General features: G+C 31.0%; 3 protein-coding genes across 3 annotated transcripts; 2 read left to right on the top strand and 1 right to left on the bottom strand.

Annotated features, from left to right (window-relative positions):
- The first annotated feature begins 1,794 nt into the window (after positions 1-1,794).
- Positions 1,795-3,963, top strand: LOC106767359 (deSI-like protein At4g17486). The gene is made up of 5 exons (XM_014652234.2): positions 1,795-1,944; positions 2,184-2,432; positions 2,982-3,269; positions 3,488-3,571; positions 3,670-3,963. Exons 2-5 carry the CDS (start codon positions 2,279-2,281, stop codon positions 3,819-3,821), a joined length of 678 nt encoding a protein of 225 aa, XP_014507720.1. The 5' UTR covers positions 1,795-1,944; positions 2,184-2,278; the 3' UTR covers positions 3,822-3,963.
- Positions 3,964-5,220: 1,257 nt separating this feature from the next.
- Positions 5,221-9,012, bottom strand: LOC106765830 (putative dual specificity protein phosphatase DSP8). Its single transcript, XM_014650582.2, has 6 exons — positions 8,336-9,012; positions 7,507-7,629; positions 6,783-6,876; positions 6,276-6,358; positions 6,078-6,167; positions 5,221-5,863 (listed from the first exon to the last, which is right to left on the bottom strand). The coding sequence occupies exons 1-6, from the start codon at positions 8,528-8,530 to the stop codon at positions 5,492-5,494; spliced, it is 957 nt and encodes a 318-aa protein (XP_014506068.1). The 5' UTR covers positions 8,531-9,012; the 3' UTR covers positions 5,221-5,491.
- A 4,176-nt stretch (positions 9,013-13,188) lies between these two features.
- Positions 13,189-15,384, top strand: LOC106768713. Its single transcript, XM_014653991.2, has one exon. The coding sequence runs from the start codon at positions 13,346-13,348 to the stop codon at positions 15,080-15,082; it is 1,737 nt and encodes a 578-aa protein (XP_014509477.1). The 5' UTR covers positions 13,189-13,345; the 3' UTR covers positions 15,083-15,384.

Below are 15,384 nucleotides of genomic sequence, written 5' to 3' on the forward strand. Positions count from 1 at the left end.
CATTTGTTAATTATATTTAGTTATGTTTCAGTGTATGAGACTAGATAATAGAGTTTTCGAATTGATATCGTGTTTTAAATGTTAAGACTCAATTATTTTAATATTAAAAGGTTTGAAGAATTTTAGTTAACAAGTCTTATTACCTAAAATACACAATCTCTCTAAAAATTAATTTTGTCAATAATGTATTTTGTCTTAAATCATTAATAAAATTAATTTTGATTAATTTTTTGTATTTTACAATTTTATATATTTCATTTAATTCTTATTATATAAAAAAGGATTTCATTAAAATAAGAAATTATGAACATAGGTGGTAATTATAAATGAATGAGGTTTAAAACCTACACAAAATAATAGTCAATAATAAAAGAGGTTAAAAATCTTCACAAAAAAAAACCTCCATAATGAGTATGATACCAGGGGTTGTGAAAAACCTCCGCAGTATGTTTGTGATGACTCTAATTGTGGAGGTTTAAAAAACTTTGACAAATCGAAAAAAAAAAAAACTTCCACAAAATAACATTTTTTTTTTTCATTTTTTGTAGTGAACTGTCTAAAACATTAAACTCCATTAAATTAAACTTTACAAGTGTTTGAATTCACTTATGAATCTAAAACAACAAAGTGTTTTTGAAATCTTACAAGATAGAAGATAACTCTTATAGAGAGGATATAAAATATTACAAAGAACTTCGGAAAACTTATAAAAAGATCTTTTCAAGGAAAGTCTTAAGAGCTTAACAAAAGAGAGCATAGAGTGTATAAATATTAATGATAGAAAAAGTTCTCCTCTTCTCTTCATGCAAATTCCTTTATATAGAATTCTTTGAAACAAATATGTTACTTAGAGCATTTGACTTTCTTCTAGGGTTATAGCCTTTAAGGTAGAGTCAAAAGCTATGTTGGTCTTGGCAGAACAATTGTGTTGAGGGTACAAAAAAAGCATGTAAGAGACATTTCTTGAATATCCTCTTATCTCTTAACATCATTATGATTCTAAGCAAATTTTTTTGATAAAGTTGATAATCTACACAGAAAAAAAGAGCATAATACAATAGACAAAAGAGTATTTTGAACGAACATGCATTAAAGCGTTAAATGACCTAAGTGTTTAGACATGACACTAGTACTAGCGTTTAGCGCTTGTCTATTTTGAGTAACTTTTAAAATGTTTAGGATATAGCATTTAACGAAGTTATATGTGTATTAAACGATCTAATTTTCTTTTACACTTTTGCTATTAGACATTATATTATGAACTCTATAATGTTTAATGTATCAAATATGTATTAAACACTCTTGATTATTAGATGCTCGAGATTAGTTTAGTGTTTGTAACATATTGTCATAAACTATTAAGCATTATTTAGTTTTTTAACATTATATTAAACTTCGAAAAAATGTTTTCTTAAACAATTCTAACTCTACAACAATAGTACGTCATTAAGTAAAAATAAATTTGCATTTAAAAGGATAGAAAAATAAATAAAAGAATCTTTATAAATAAAGATTTAATTAATATCTCATTGTCGCATAATATTTCATGTCATTTATTTAACTGAATAACTTATCAAAATGGGATCAAACAGTCCACTTAATAAGTAATAATAAGACTGATTAGCCTTTTGATAAACATTTATGAAAATAATAAATTAACTTTGTAACTTTCAATAGTATATATATAAATTAAGAATACCTCAAAAAATTGAGAGACAGTAAGCAACCAAATTAAAGCTTAACTTAATAAAGATAAAAAGAAAAGGTTAAATCTCTCAAAGGTAAAACAGTTTTTGTTTCTGTCTTTGGTGAGAAAGGCATGGCCAAAGAGAGATGTTATCTGAGATTCTAGGTTTTTAATGATTCACATTCTTTTCTCCAAATTGCTATCCCTCATTCCTCTTTCTCTCATCCTTTCCTCCACTTTCCTCCTCTTCCCCCTTCGTAAGATTCTCTCTTTCCCTCATTCCTCTTTCTCATTTTTTGGATCTATCATTTTCATACATTTATGTTTATCCTTTTCATTTCCTCAACAAAGCCACACAAACCCTTAATCTCCTCTGCATTTTTTCAGTACCAAAAACACAACAATTTTTATAATTTTTTTTTTATATTGTCATACTTTTGTAAAAGGGGTTTTGATGTGCATGTAAAAATGATGTTTTTACATTACAATTTTTCAGGCCTCTCTTGGTAGGGCGAAGAAGATGAAAGTATAACAATGTCGGAATGTAATTTGGGGAATTGAGAAAGAAGTGAGGGAGAAAACAAAGACACAATGTCGGAGTTCCCCATGAAATCGACCCTAGAAATGATGCGTGATAAAGAGAAAAAGAAACGTCATATGGTTCATCTCAATGTTTATGATCTTACACCTGCCAACAATTATCTTTACCTCTTTGGAGTTGGAATTTTTCATTCGGGCATAGAAGGTTTGTTTCTCTCATCTCTATAATATCACAACCATTTCCTTTTAAAACTCCTTCTTATTCAACAATTTACCTTTAATTTCTCTAATTTAATTTAATCCCAATTTTGTTAGTCATAAACTCTATTCTAACTTTGAAGTATAACTCTTTAAGAGAGCACAATTAATCATATGCATTAACAAAAGGAAATTTACACAAAGATATAATCTCTCATAAGCATTACCAAAAACTAATTTCCTCAGATACATAATCTATCCTTATTATTAAGAGTTGATGTTTATTGATTGGGAACTATCTAAACTTCAATTTTTCGTTTACAATATTTAAATTATAAAGTAGATCGTAATAAGAGACTTCATAAAAAAGCATTGAACGTAAATTTAATAACTAAATTGTCATAAAAAGAAAAGGGTTAGCAAGACAATTTAATTAACAAAAAGCATAAGTCCTTTTATAAGGGTTCTCTTTAGGCTAAGATGAATCTTGGTTTAAAAACATTGTTATCTGAATTGAGTCTTAAACTGACATTTGGAAATTGTGTTTGATGTATAGTGCATGGTATGGAATATGGATTTGGAGCACATGAGTATCCAACAAGTGGTATATTCGAGGTGGAACCTAGGAATTGTCCTGGTTTCATCTTCAGACGTTCAATATTGTTAGGTAGCACCAATATGTCTTATCCAGAATTTCACTCTTTCATAGAATGTCTTTCTTCAAAATATCATGGAGACACTTACCATTTGATTGCTAAGAATTGCAACCATTTTACGGATGAAGTTTGCCAACAACTAACCGGAAAGCCTATTCCTGCATGGATAAATCGATTGGCTCGTGTTGGTGAGGATTCTTTTGTATTAGAGATAACATTATATAGTTAAGATTAAATTGTTGTTTTTCAATTATTTTGTTCTTGCTTTTTTCTATTATCCAGAATTTCACGCTTTCAAAGTATATAACTTTCATTTTTTTTTTGTTTCTATTATGAATTGGACATGTTCATATAATATGTATAAAGTTGTCCTTATAATTTGACCACATTCAGTTAAAAATTCCAGGTTCATTTTGTAATTGTCTTCTGCCTGAAAGCCTTCAGGTTGCTGCTGTTAGACATCTCCCTGAACATCTTGATCTTAATTCTGGTAAGATATCAAGATAACAATTTTGTTTGTTAAATAGACAAAACATTTTGACATTGTAAATCACAATATTTAAGAACAAGGGTTTAAACATGTTACAGATGATGAAGGATCAGAATATGATGATCTTATTGAATCAGATGAGAGTGAAGAAGAGGATTCGAATCACCCCCATCTGATAACTAGTCCAGATAGTAGAGATGTCACCATTATATCGGAAAAACCAATTACTCTTGCACGAGACCTCCTATGATTTTCTTTTATTACTTACCAATCTTATTCTTCTTTTCTTTTACTATATGTAAATTAGCTTTCAAGGTGTAACAAGCTTTATAAAAATTAAATATTCACTTACCAACCGTCTTTATACTATAAAAATGATAGTTTTGTTTGTATGATTATGTATGTATCAAAAGAAATTATTCTCTTGTAGATGAAATATTACAAACAATTTTTTTTATTATTATTTAAGCGTATTGTCGATTTTCTTGTGTGACAATGTTATCCTTCTACTAATGTAACTTATTCTTATTCTTCTTCGATATTGATGGAAGATGGTTGTAAATTAGTATTGAAGAAGTACATTGTAAAAATAACCTCCTAATATAAAATACATTAAATATCTATAAGATTACATGACATTAGTTTCTTTAATTTGTGTAGTAGTTCTTATAAAAGGATTGTTATAATATTGTAGCCTATCGAGAAATTAGTTTTACTAAATAAACGATCTTGTGAGAAATGTAGAATTTGTAGGTAACGAGCTTGATGTCATGAGAAAATGAATTATTATATTGATAACTTTTTTTATCGATAAATTTCAATGGTTAGTTTTTGTTAATAAAAAAAGATGAATTTCTTGAGTATCATAATATATGGGTGCAATCCACTCCATTAGTGTTCCGAAAGGGTATGCTAAGAAATGATGGTAGGAGATGGAATATAAGAATAAGATTTATTTCACACCTCATTTTCCTGAGTTTCCTACGCCTCTTTCTTGTCTACTCACCTCATTTGTTTTCTCCCAGGCATCAAACATTTTAAAATAACAATAAAACTATATAAATTATGATATATTTAAAAAAGCAGCAGATAAGAATATAAAACAAATACAACATATAGTATTTTTTAAATAGACTACTTTAAAACAAAAAAAGCTACAGTACATTTATTACATTTATGATAAAACTCGAATTTCAAACAATGAAAAAACCCGAATCCTTTTCATCTCCTTCTAGTTTAGTTCAATCTAATCTTATTAGATTCCAATTCAATTCAGTCAGTATAGCCTTAATTTTGATTCACAAACCAAATAGTTTCCAACCAAGTAGGAAGACTAGAAATGCTCAAAGGTTATAAGATGACATGATGATAAAAGTTGAAAGAAAAAAAATGAGAGATTGTGAATTGAACTCTCTCTGCTAATACTCGAAAGATATAAGATTAGTTTGATGAATTTTGAAAGAAAGATAAAAAAATTATGAATTCAATTCTTTCCACGAACAAAAATACTAACATTTATCAATAAAAAAATGGTAATAACCTAAACATTGATGGTATTTCAAATTATGGCAAGTGAAAAGTTATATTCTTAAAACATAGAAAAGGCATGCCTTTTTTAATTAAAACAAATGGAGTATGATTTCCAGTCATAGTCCCACAAGGGTAAGTTCATAGCCCTCTCACATTCATAATTTTTTTTCGAAGAACTGCATCCATGATAAGCATCCAACAAGGTTTTCTTAAAATTTGGAATGACTACCTTGATACCCAAACATTATATCAATATAAACAAGGTACTTGTTTGACTGACCCAAATGAGCAAATAATGGAATATACAGGGGAAGTGAGTTATATTCAGGCCCCGCCCAAATATATAACACTTTTAAGACAAAAAAAAAATGGAAAAATATGGCTTATATTTCAGTACATGCGGATATCGACATTAATTTCTCCCAAATGACGATTGCTTGGTTTCGCAGTAAAAGTATTGTGATTAGTACCATATCGTAGCCAAAGGCAGGATATTCTCTCAAATGCCGCTTGTCCAGCAACTCTTACACGATACACAACACTTAAATCTGCCCATATTTCACTTGCCACAGTTCTCGATTGATTACTTGGGTTGTAACCTTCTAAATCTGACCCAGTTACCATGACAAAAGAACTGTCATCAAATATCACAACATCTTGGGAATCTAGTGCCCCTTCAGAAGCCTTTACCAATAGATTGGTTGAAGGAGCACATCCAACTGCCCTCCTCACCATAATATGATGGTAGTATTCTTGGACAACCTGAAATTTCACACATGAAATTATATTGACGAGTAACAGTACTATTAATCATTTTTCAAAAAGAAAATTGAGTTTTTGGTCCAAAATCGTAGAAAATATACAGTTCTATTTCATGGTTTAATAGACCAACTTAACCAAATGATGTTAGGTAAATTGAAGATGTGAAGTCCTTAAATAACAATGACAGTGATTGAAAGACAAATTAGACACTTACTTGCCACTGAGAGGAAGCTAGAAGCACCCTTGGTCGAATTGATTTCACATAATTATATGCAGCATCAGGTGTCATCATTTTGTGGTGCACCTACACACAAGTTCAACAAATAAGAACAATGTTAGCCAGTGACAATACAAACGGATTTTCTTTTTCTGTTGACCTTTTCTACCCTCATTTTCAAGTTTTGAAACCAACCAGATAACAAATAACAATAGTTGTGCTGCGCCCGCGTCCAGCTTTGCAATGCACATATGTAGTGCGTCCAGATAATGCATTTTCTTCATTAAAAAAGAAATGGAAAAAGTCAAAATAATTACAAACGATGTATTACCTTAATTATATATGAAGCGAAATTGCATGCCAAATTACTAACTGATTTTTATAATTTCTAAACACAATAATTTTTTACCCCCTTTTTTTTCACTTGTAGGTGTCTCGTTTTTCAGTTCTTTTTTTTTTTCGTGGAAGGAGGAAAGACTTCAAAATGCAGAAAAGGAATACAATATAAAAGAATAAGAAATGTTGAACATGCAAATACTGAAATTAATTCATGATGCTCCCATTCTGTGGGTCACTGTATGCAACATTTTACATATAACTTCAAATCAATAGTCAATTTTGTCCCACATAAAGCAAGTAACATGAATGTGCCACTAAAAGGCGAGAGATCATTATAGTTAATCATTTTTTCATAATACTCACCATGTATGAAGTTCACAGCACGTCGTATGTCATGCAGTGAAGGAGCAAAATAGTAATCTCTAGTAGGGATCACTAAGTGGTTAATTCCGTGAGTCTGTCAAGTTTAACAAGATGAAATTAAGAGAAAATTTTATACATAAAATTTTGAAGTCACGAAGACACCAATGAAATATAACCCATGCAATTAAAATATAACACAATGTTGCACAAATAAGTATTGGACCCGAAATATCTTAAACCACATTGCATAGCAGAACACAAAATGATTCACCGTAAAATTAATGTCACTCGTAAAAGTTTTATGTTCTAAACTTATCACAAAAGCCAATATACACGCACAAGCATCAAACTAAAAAATGCTGTAGGTTAATAGCAACAATGTTGCCCCTAATTCACAAGTTGCTTCAGCGTTTAGTATCTTGTAAACCATTCAAAGTATACTTGGTTCATTTAACCATAATATGTATTTTATTTCATAGTCAATGTCTGAAAACCTTTTGGAAATTGCAAAGACAACAAAGGAAATTAATCATCACCAAATTTCTACGACAACAAAACCCTATGAACTTAACTCGCAAATTTCACGAGTTACAAATTTATAGCTCCATATCATTCAGATATAGTCAAAAGGATTTAGCTACAAAGGTAGGTACTACTACACGATAATGAAAATCAACTTTTAATTAATACCATAACCAGAAATAAAAAGACATATTAAACTCACATAATATAATGTTGTCGGAACCAAAGTTTCATATGACTCATTCAATGTGATGACCCCACGAACACCAAGCTCCTTCAAGTGTGGAACATCAATAGGAAATGGAACAGCACCTAACAATATGAACTGAAAATTAAGTGCATAAAATTTAGGATCAACCTTGAGTCCCACAAATAACAAAAGACAACTTTATATAGAACCAATTTTTAAAATGTCATATAGTTAAAAGAAAAATGAGACACCTCTCGATGCCCAAGTACAATCATTTAATAGCTTCAGAGTTCACATTATAGATGCAATGAGTTAAGAAGAGTTTGTATATTAAACATATAATCTTGTAGACCACAATACCCCTTCTCCATATGTGGTAATGTTACCACAAGATATGATTTCCAGTCCATAAGTTGCATCACCATCTCAATAAAACCATAACAAAAAAAAAATGATAAAGCACAGTCGACATATTCAATCCGTGTTAATAAAAAGGACGAAGTTTAGACTTTCCCTGATAATCATATACGCATTAATAAATTTGTCGAAGTGCATGTAAAACATTCAAAATTGATGACATAGGCAAACACTCAGGGCAAAGCAACTAAACTTTACATTATATATGACCAAACTCAAGCATAAGAATCACATAAAAGGCTTATTAAAATAATTTTGAAAGAAAATGGAATAATATTTTAACCCACAAGTATTTTTCCTTCTACACACATTAAATTTCTTGGATTTCATGTTTTTGTGACATAACTAAATTGAAGAGGAAAACAGACACAAGATAACATAATATGATACAATGCGTAGTTAAGCTCAGAAGTAGATATCATACCTCATCAACCTTATCCCACCATCGAAAATCAGCCTCAATCTTATTCCTGACAACATTGTAAAAAAGGGTTGGGTAGAATAGCACACGAGCACCTGCTCCAACCAACGCCCTCTTTGCATCATAACCCAGAAGCGTCAACCCTCTTTCCCCCTCACCTTCTTCTGTGTCACCCCCCTTCAATTCCTCTATATGCATAACTCACTTCTAAAAATTACAGGATATCTAGGCGGTAAAAAAAAACTAATTAACAAATACCTATCGCATGAACCACAATTATAATTTCACAATCCCCCATGTTATGTTTCTTTCAAAAAAGGTTGATTGTTCGGGACGAGGAGAATGGATGAGAGACGGAGAGGAAACAATTGTCCGGAGAAAGGAAAATTTTAAGGGAAAAGAATCGAAAAAGAGAGAAAATCGGGAAATGGAATCTCTAACCCAGGATTTAGGAGAATCAGAAAATGACCCTTTCTCTCAACAAACTCCGTTGCGCCCGAAAGTAAATTATCCGAGAGAGAATGAGGAGAGAAAACACGATTACGATGCAAGGAAGGTGAAAATCTCGGAAAGAATGACACGGAAGTCACCACTTTTAGGGATTTTCCTTTTAGATGAGGTTTGCTAACCAAGAGACAGATACTCGTAAGATAGTTTCACAATTTCTCGCCCAAATCTCATTACATTTCAAGCTTTCTCAATTAAGTTTTCTTTAATTTAATTCTTACTTTCCATTTTATTTCATTAATACCATTACATTAATTTTTTTAACTATATTTCCGCATTCCTTACTTATCACCACAACTTTGGTGGAAATTAATTCAATAAAATAAAATGAATCGAACATATATTCATTTTATTGATTTTTACCCATCAAGATATCTAATTCTTAGCTGTTTACTTTTACAAAATAAATAGTGCTGTTGGAACCTTAGACTCTATATATATATATATATATATATATATATATATATATATATATATATATATATATATGTGTGTGTGTGTTTTCTTTAATTATTTCTCAACTTTAATCTATCTGGGAATATGTTTAAGGGGTTTTAATTTTAAAATCAATTGTAAGTAACAGTGGCGTGTCTATTAAAAATCTTTTATGTTGGTTGAAAAAGCTAACTATAATTATTTCTATAAACTTATTTTCAATACAATTTTTTTTTCAAATATAAATCGTTTAACTTAACTTTATTTTAGTTATAATTAACTATCTCAAATTTGGGTGTTGCTCCTTTCACCTGGTCTTGCACCTCTCCACTATTTTAATTTATTTCAAAAATATTCTACATCTTCCTACTCTTTTTTTTATTCCAAAAATATCTTATACCTCTTCACTATCCTTAATAATCTTTCTTTTTCTCTCCCTACGTTAATGCTCATTAAATTTGGACTTGTGATATATTTTCTTAAATAAGTTTGATTCGATCTTATTTTCGCTGTTGAATATATTTTTTTCTTTTCAAATTACTTAATAAATGGTAAAATTTTGTTCTAAATTTCTACAAAAATGTTTATATATATATGTATGTTTTTTTTACATATAATATCTATAATTTTTAACATTATATTATGTTTTAACTCGCCGACATGTTTGACTCAAATAACTTGAATAAAATATTTAATTTATGAGATAAATAATATAAAAATATTATTAAATACTTAAAATATAAAAAAAAAGTTATTTGTTAAAGATTTAGAATTTATTTAGTTCTTTCGTCATTNTAAANTTAGTATATAATAATAATAATATATCATTATTTACTATTAATATTATTATGTTTATTATTTTGTATTTGCATCTAACTTTTAATTTTATAAAATGGAAATGGTGAAAGTACTAATATTGAAGTTTTCTCTGAATTCTATATTTTGTAATATATCAAAAATTTAAATCCGAATAATGTGAATGCTCCATTAACGTAGAGAGAAACGGAAAGATGGTTGAGAATAGTGAGGAGGTATAGGGTATTTTTGGAATAAAAGAAAATAATAAAAATGTATAGAATATTTTTGAAATAAATGAAAATAATGGAAAATTGGAGGAACACTTGGGAAGGTGGAAGGAGTAACACCCCTCAAATTTAATATAAATACCCATTCATACATACACTTAAAAAAATAAAGTGAAATCATTCAAAACTTATAATTTAATTCTTTTGGTTTTAAAATATATATTAATAACAAATTATAAATTATATATTATATAAACATTTATTCCCAAACCTTATTTTGAAAAATACAAAAAAGCATGAGTAGTCTATTCTTACTAATTAATGATATCATAATATACTTTTATATTTATCCGACACAGAGTATAAAAGTAAAAATAATCATAAAAATATAAATTTTTGTATTTTTTTCAAGAAAAATAATAATAAAAAATAAATAAAAATAATGTTAAATGAATATAAAAAGTTTAGGTATATTAAAGACTCATCTTCCATTCTCAGATGTTATTGTACTTTAATTCCAAAATTCAAAGAAGTGATGATTAAAGAGATAAAACCTAATTAAGAAGATAACATCAAAATAACTCTACATTAACCCTTGCCATTCTTTGTAAGGATTTTAGGCGAAAATAACAAAAAGTTGCACAAATCAATCTTGGTAAACCAGGTTATCTCAACCATTATATTACTAACCTCAATTATTCTCATAATCACGAAATTAAAACGTAATACAAAATTAAGGTAATATTAGGAGCCACAAAGTAAAAAAAAAAAGAAAAAAAAACTTAGAAACAGTATAAATATAAAAAAATTAAAGTATTCACTATTTTGTAATACCTGTTTACTATATTATATAGGTAATAAATTGGATATAAAGTATATTAATTTATTAAAATATTAATTAAAAATGTGATATAATTCGAGTTATCCATGAATGTTTTTTTTCGTATCCAATCTGTCTATAAAAATGATATTTTTATAGTAATTAATTTATTAAATTCTACTTTAAATTTTTTTAAATTGATTTTAATCTTTTTTATAAATATTCAATCACATCTTTTAAAACCGATTTATCAGTAGTGCAATTGATTTTTTTACTCTATATTTATTAAAATTTACCTAGAAATGGGATTTGTGTCATGACTTTATTTGAAAATTGACTTATTTTATTGCTATTTTTTTTTATAGTTTTCCTAAATGAAAAAATGGTAGCAAAAGACAAGTGATGCAGCCACATGATTGTTTCTAATACGTTCCATTTATCGAGATTGTTTTGGTATCTATATGTGTCGCTTAATATTCCTTATTGAGTTTTCTTGGTGTGGCGGTAAAGAGCATCTAACTCAACCCTTTTCTATTCTCAGAATTTGAAATATTCAAACGCAGCTGGATGGGAATCAGATTCATTGCCAATAACTCTTACATGCAAAACTATGCTTCATCCATTCTTCATGACTAAACAAACATTCTATGTACAAACAAATGTTTTTACGATTATGTTCATCCTAATTCTATCATATATACCTTTCATAAAATTAAACAAGTCAACGGCTAAGGATGTCTGACACAGATAAACCTACCCTGTTATATAAAAAATTAATCATCATTAAATAATTTATATGATCCACATTTCCATAGTCATTATCTTTCACTTAAAAAGCCAAAATATTTGAAGACGATGGCAAATTATAGCAGCTTTGATAAAGTGGATAGTTACACTCACCATTCTTGAATCATCTAACGTTTTTAGAACTTTCCCACTCATCGCTTTGATGAGAGATTTCTCTCTTCCTATTTATGTGGGCATCATTAAACAAATCCCAAACTGAGATCAGCTAATTATTCCATCTACTTTTGCATCCATGTTGAGTCACTGCGTAACCTTTAAGGGAACATTTTGAGTCACTGCGTAAACTTTAAGAGAATCCAACAGCAGCCAAAAACAGTAGATAAGTATAAAGAACAAGACTTATAACAATTCTTTATATTAAAATCAATATACTAAATGAAATAAAACTTTATAGATGACTTGGAATAAAGCGATGACAGTTTTAAAGAGCTAAAATTCTAAATATATTAAGGATTCACATCTAAGTTTAGTCCAAGTGTGGAACTTGTCTTTTCTTTTGTCACATAAATCCAACAGGCTCCATCCAAATGAAAGAAGGCATGGTAGGAGTAGAAGATGGGAATCATGAGTAATTCCAACGCTAATAATTTGCACCTTGCATTTTGCAACAGTAGGTAGCCAAATCTATTCGATGCTCATGGACCCTGTGCATATGTTCCTCCAATTCTCCTTTAATGGACCATCACCTCAACAAATTGTTGTTTTCGTTTCACTCTCTTTGCGATTACTTTTATTCCATCAACCTGTAGCACCACTGCTGGAAAATACTGGTCAAACCAATTAAACCTCACTTGAATTAAGCATATAGCTCCATGTGCCTATTTTCACTTCATGTGAAATTTATAAGATATGCATCTCCACCTAAATTCAAGTTTCTAGAAACAAAGGGAAGCTAAGAAAGGTATCGATTGAGTTTTTTTTGCTAGTGTGAGGGACCATTGCTCAAACCTATTATCAGTTCACACTAAGGGAAAAGGAGTATCAACACCCAAATCAGTCTCAAGGGAAGATTGAAAACATCAGCATAAATTAAAGTTTGGAAATAAGGGAAGGGAAAACAAGTAAAGTTTGTTAAATTTTCAGGTTTTGGAATTTTAAAATGTTTGTTATCTGATAAATTGCGTAAGATTGTATGATGAAATATAATTTGTTACCAACATTTAATGAATAAAAAAGGCTAACATGGTAAAGTTTGACGTTATATATTAAGTGAGATTGCAGGAGGCAAAGCATATCTGTGATGGAACCGAAAGGGTTAAAAGGTAACATGGAAAAGGAATAAAGATAAGGCTACACTTGACATTTTGTCTTTGACGCTGCACCTTCATCTTTTCCTTAACCTCTTCTTCCAAGTAAACTCTCTTCTCCTTCTTCTCCTTCTTCTCCATCTCTCACCAAACATTCTCCCTTCCTTCTGCAATGGCTGCTGCAATCCAGGCTACCAAGCAACAAAAGTTACCTCTTCAACAAAACCAACAAGACCCAAATAAATTCTATTACCATTTCCTCTACAAAGCAGCACTCTTTCTCATCTTCTTCGTTATTCTCCCCCTCTTCCCCTCACAAGCTCCTCATTTCATCAACCAATCACTCCTCACCAGAAACTGGGAACTCCTCCACCTTCTCTTCGTTGGTGTCGCCATCTCTTACGGCCTCTTCAGTCGCCGAAACCACGAGGTAGAGAAAGAGAATAACCACTCCAAGTTCGACACCGCCCAAACTCTTGTCTCTAAGTTCCTTCAGGTCTCTTCCTTCTTCGAGGACGAGCCTGAAAACCCTCCTGAGTCCGATGAAACCAAACTCCAAACGTGGAGCAACCAGCACCGCAGGAATGAACCTGTGGTTGTGGTTGCCCCACCGCTGAAAAAGCTTTCTAGTTTTGATGACCAGAGTGGGGACAAGCCCTTGCTTTTGCCCATTCGAAGCCTCAAGTCTCGCTTGTCTGATGATGATAAAGATGTTGATGTTCAATCTCTAAATATGTCAATGAGTTCTAGAAGATTTTCAAGCACTTTGAATAGAAAAGGTGAAGTTGTTGAAGCTGATGGCGCGGCTGCTGCTGTTGATGTTCAATGTCTGAATAGGTCAAAAACCTTCAATAGATTTTCAAGTAATTCAAGTAAAAGTGCTGAAGTTGTAGTGGGTGATGTTGATGATCAATCTCTAAATAGGTCATCTAGTTCCAAAAGGTTTTCGAGCAACTCGAATAGAAAAGCAGAAGTTGAAGCCGATGATGTTGATGTTGGTGTTCAATCTCTAAATAGGTCAGCATCTTCTAAAAGATTTTCAAGCAATTCAAATAGAAATGCAGAAGTTGAAGGACCAAGAGCTGAGGACAAAAAGAAAGAGAGCGTGGTGCTTCCTTCTCCCATTCCATGGCGTTCTAGATCAGGAAGAATGGAACCTAAGCAAGAAGAAGTTGACAATGCATTTTCCCATCAATCTTCAAAGGAAGAATCCGAGTTCTCCAAGGTAGAATCTCGCCCAGCGAAGCCTCAAACTTCACGTTCTTTTCGAGCAAGTTCCTTGTCTTCTTTATCGACAGAATCACTTGCCAAAAACTCAGAGGATTTAGTGCGGAAGAAGGGATTCTACAAATCCTGTCCTCCTCCACCTCCACCACCCCCACCAATGATGTATCAGAAATCAGTGTCCATGAAGCCAAGGTACGGTGGTTCATTCATCGGACCCTCCTTGGATAAAGAGTTGAAGAGAAGCTTCACAAGTGAGAAAAAGAAGCCAGCGGGGAAAAAACTTGATGAAGAAAAAGAATCCATGCAACGAACGTCGTTTAGAAGTGACAAGCTCATGGGGCATGCAAGCGTGCCTCTGGTGTCACAAGCAGTTGAGAAAGAAAGCTATCTTGACAAGGTACTTGTGGAATCTGATGACGATGATGAAGAAGACACGGAAACCGAGGATGAAGATGTCGGAGGAGGAATCATGGTTGAGAACGAGGGAAAAGCGAAGGGTGGAGCTGTTATTGTTGGAGAAAGTTCAAAAGATAGTGGTTTCAATGGAACAAGCGGTGATGAAGGACCAGATGTGGATAAGAAGGCTGATGAGTTCATTGCCAAGTTCAGAGAGCAAATAAGGCTTCAGAGAATTGAGTCTATCAAGAGGAGTACAAGGAATGCAAGAAACTCTTCAAGGTAAATAATATTGAAGATCCACCATATCCATATCCATATCATATCATATCATATCCTTCTACTGCTCACTACATTAGTTAAATGGGATGTAATTAAATTGACAAGGATGTTTCTTTCCACAGATTAAGATTGTAATTGGATACTCCTTTCCTCTTCCCCCATAAACAGTTATGGCATAGACAGATTTACTGATTTTACTTAAGCCTTGCAATATCTTCAATTTCTTACAACTTAATTAGTGAATTTAGTATTCACTAATTACAACTTACAGATGGTCGAGGAGAAAGCTTAATAGAGTATTTTTTT

Source organism: Vigna radiata, chromosome 7, assembly GCF_000741045.1.
Source record: "Vigna radiata var. radiata cultivar VC1973A chromosome 7, Vradiata_ver6, whole genome shotgun sequence".
Lineage (NCBI taxonomy): Eukaryota > Viridiplantae > Streptophyta > Magnoliopsida > Fabales > Fabaceae > Vigna > Vigna radiata.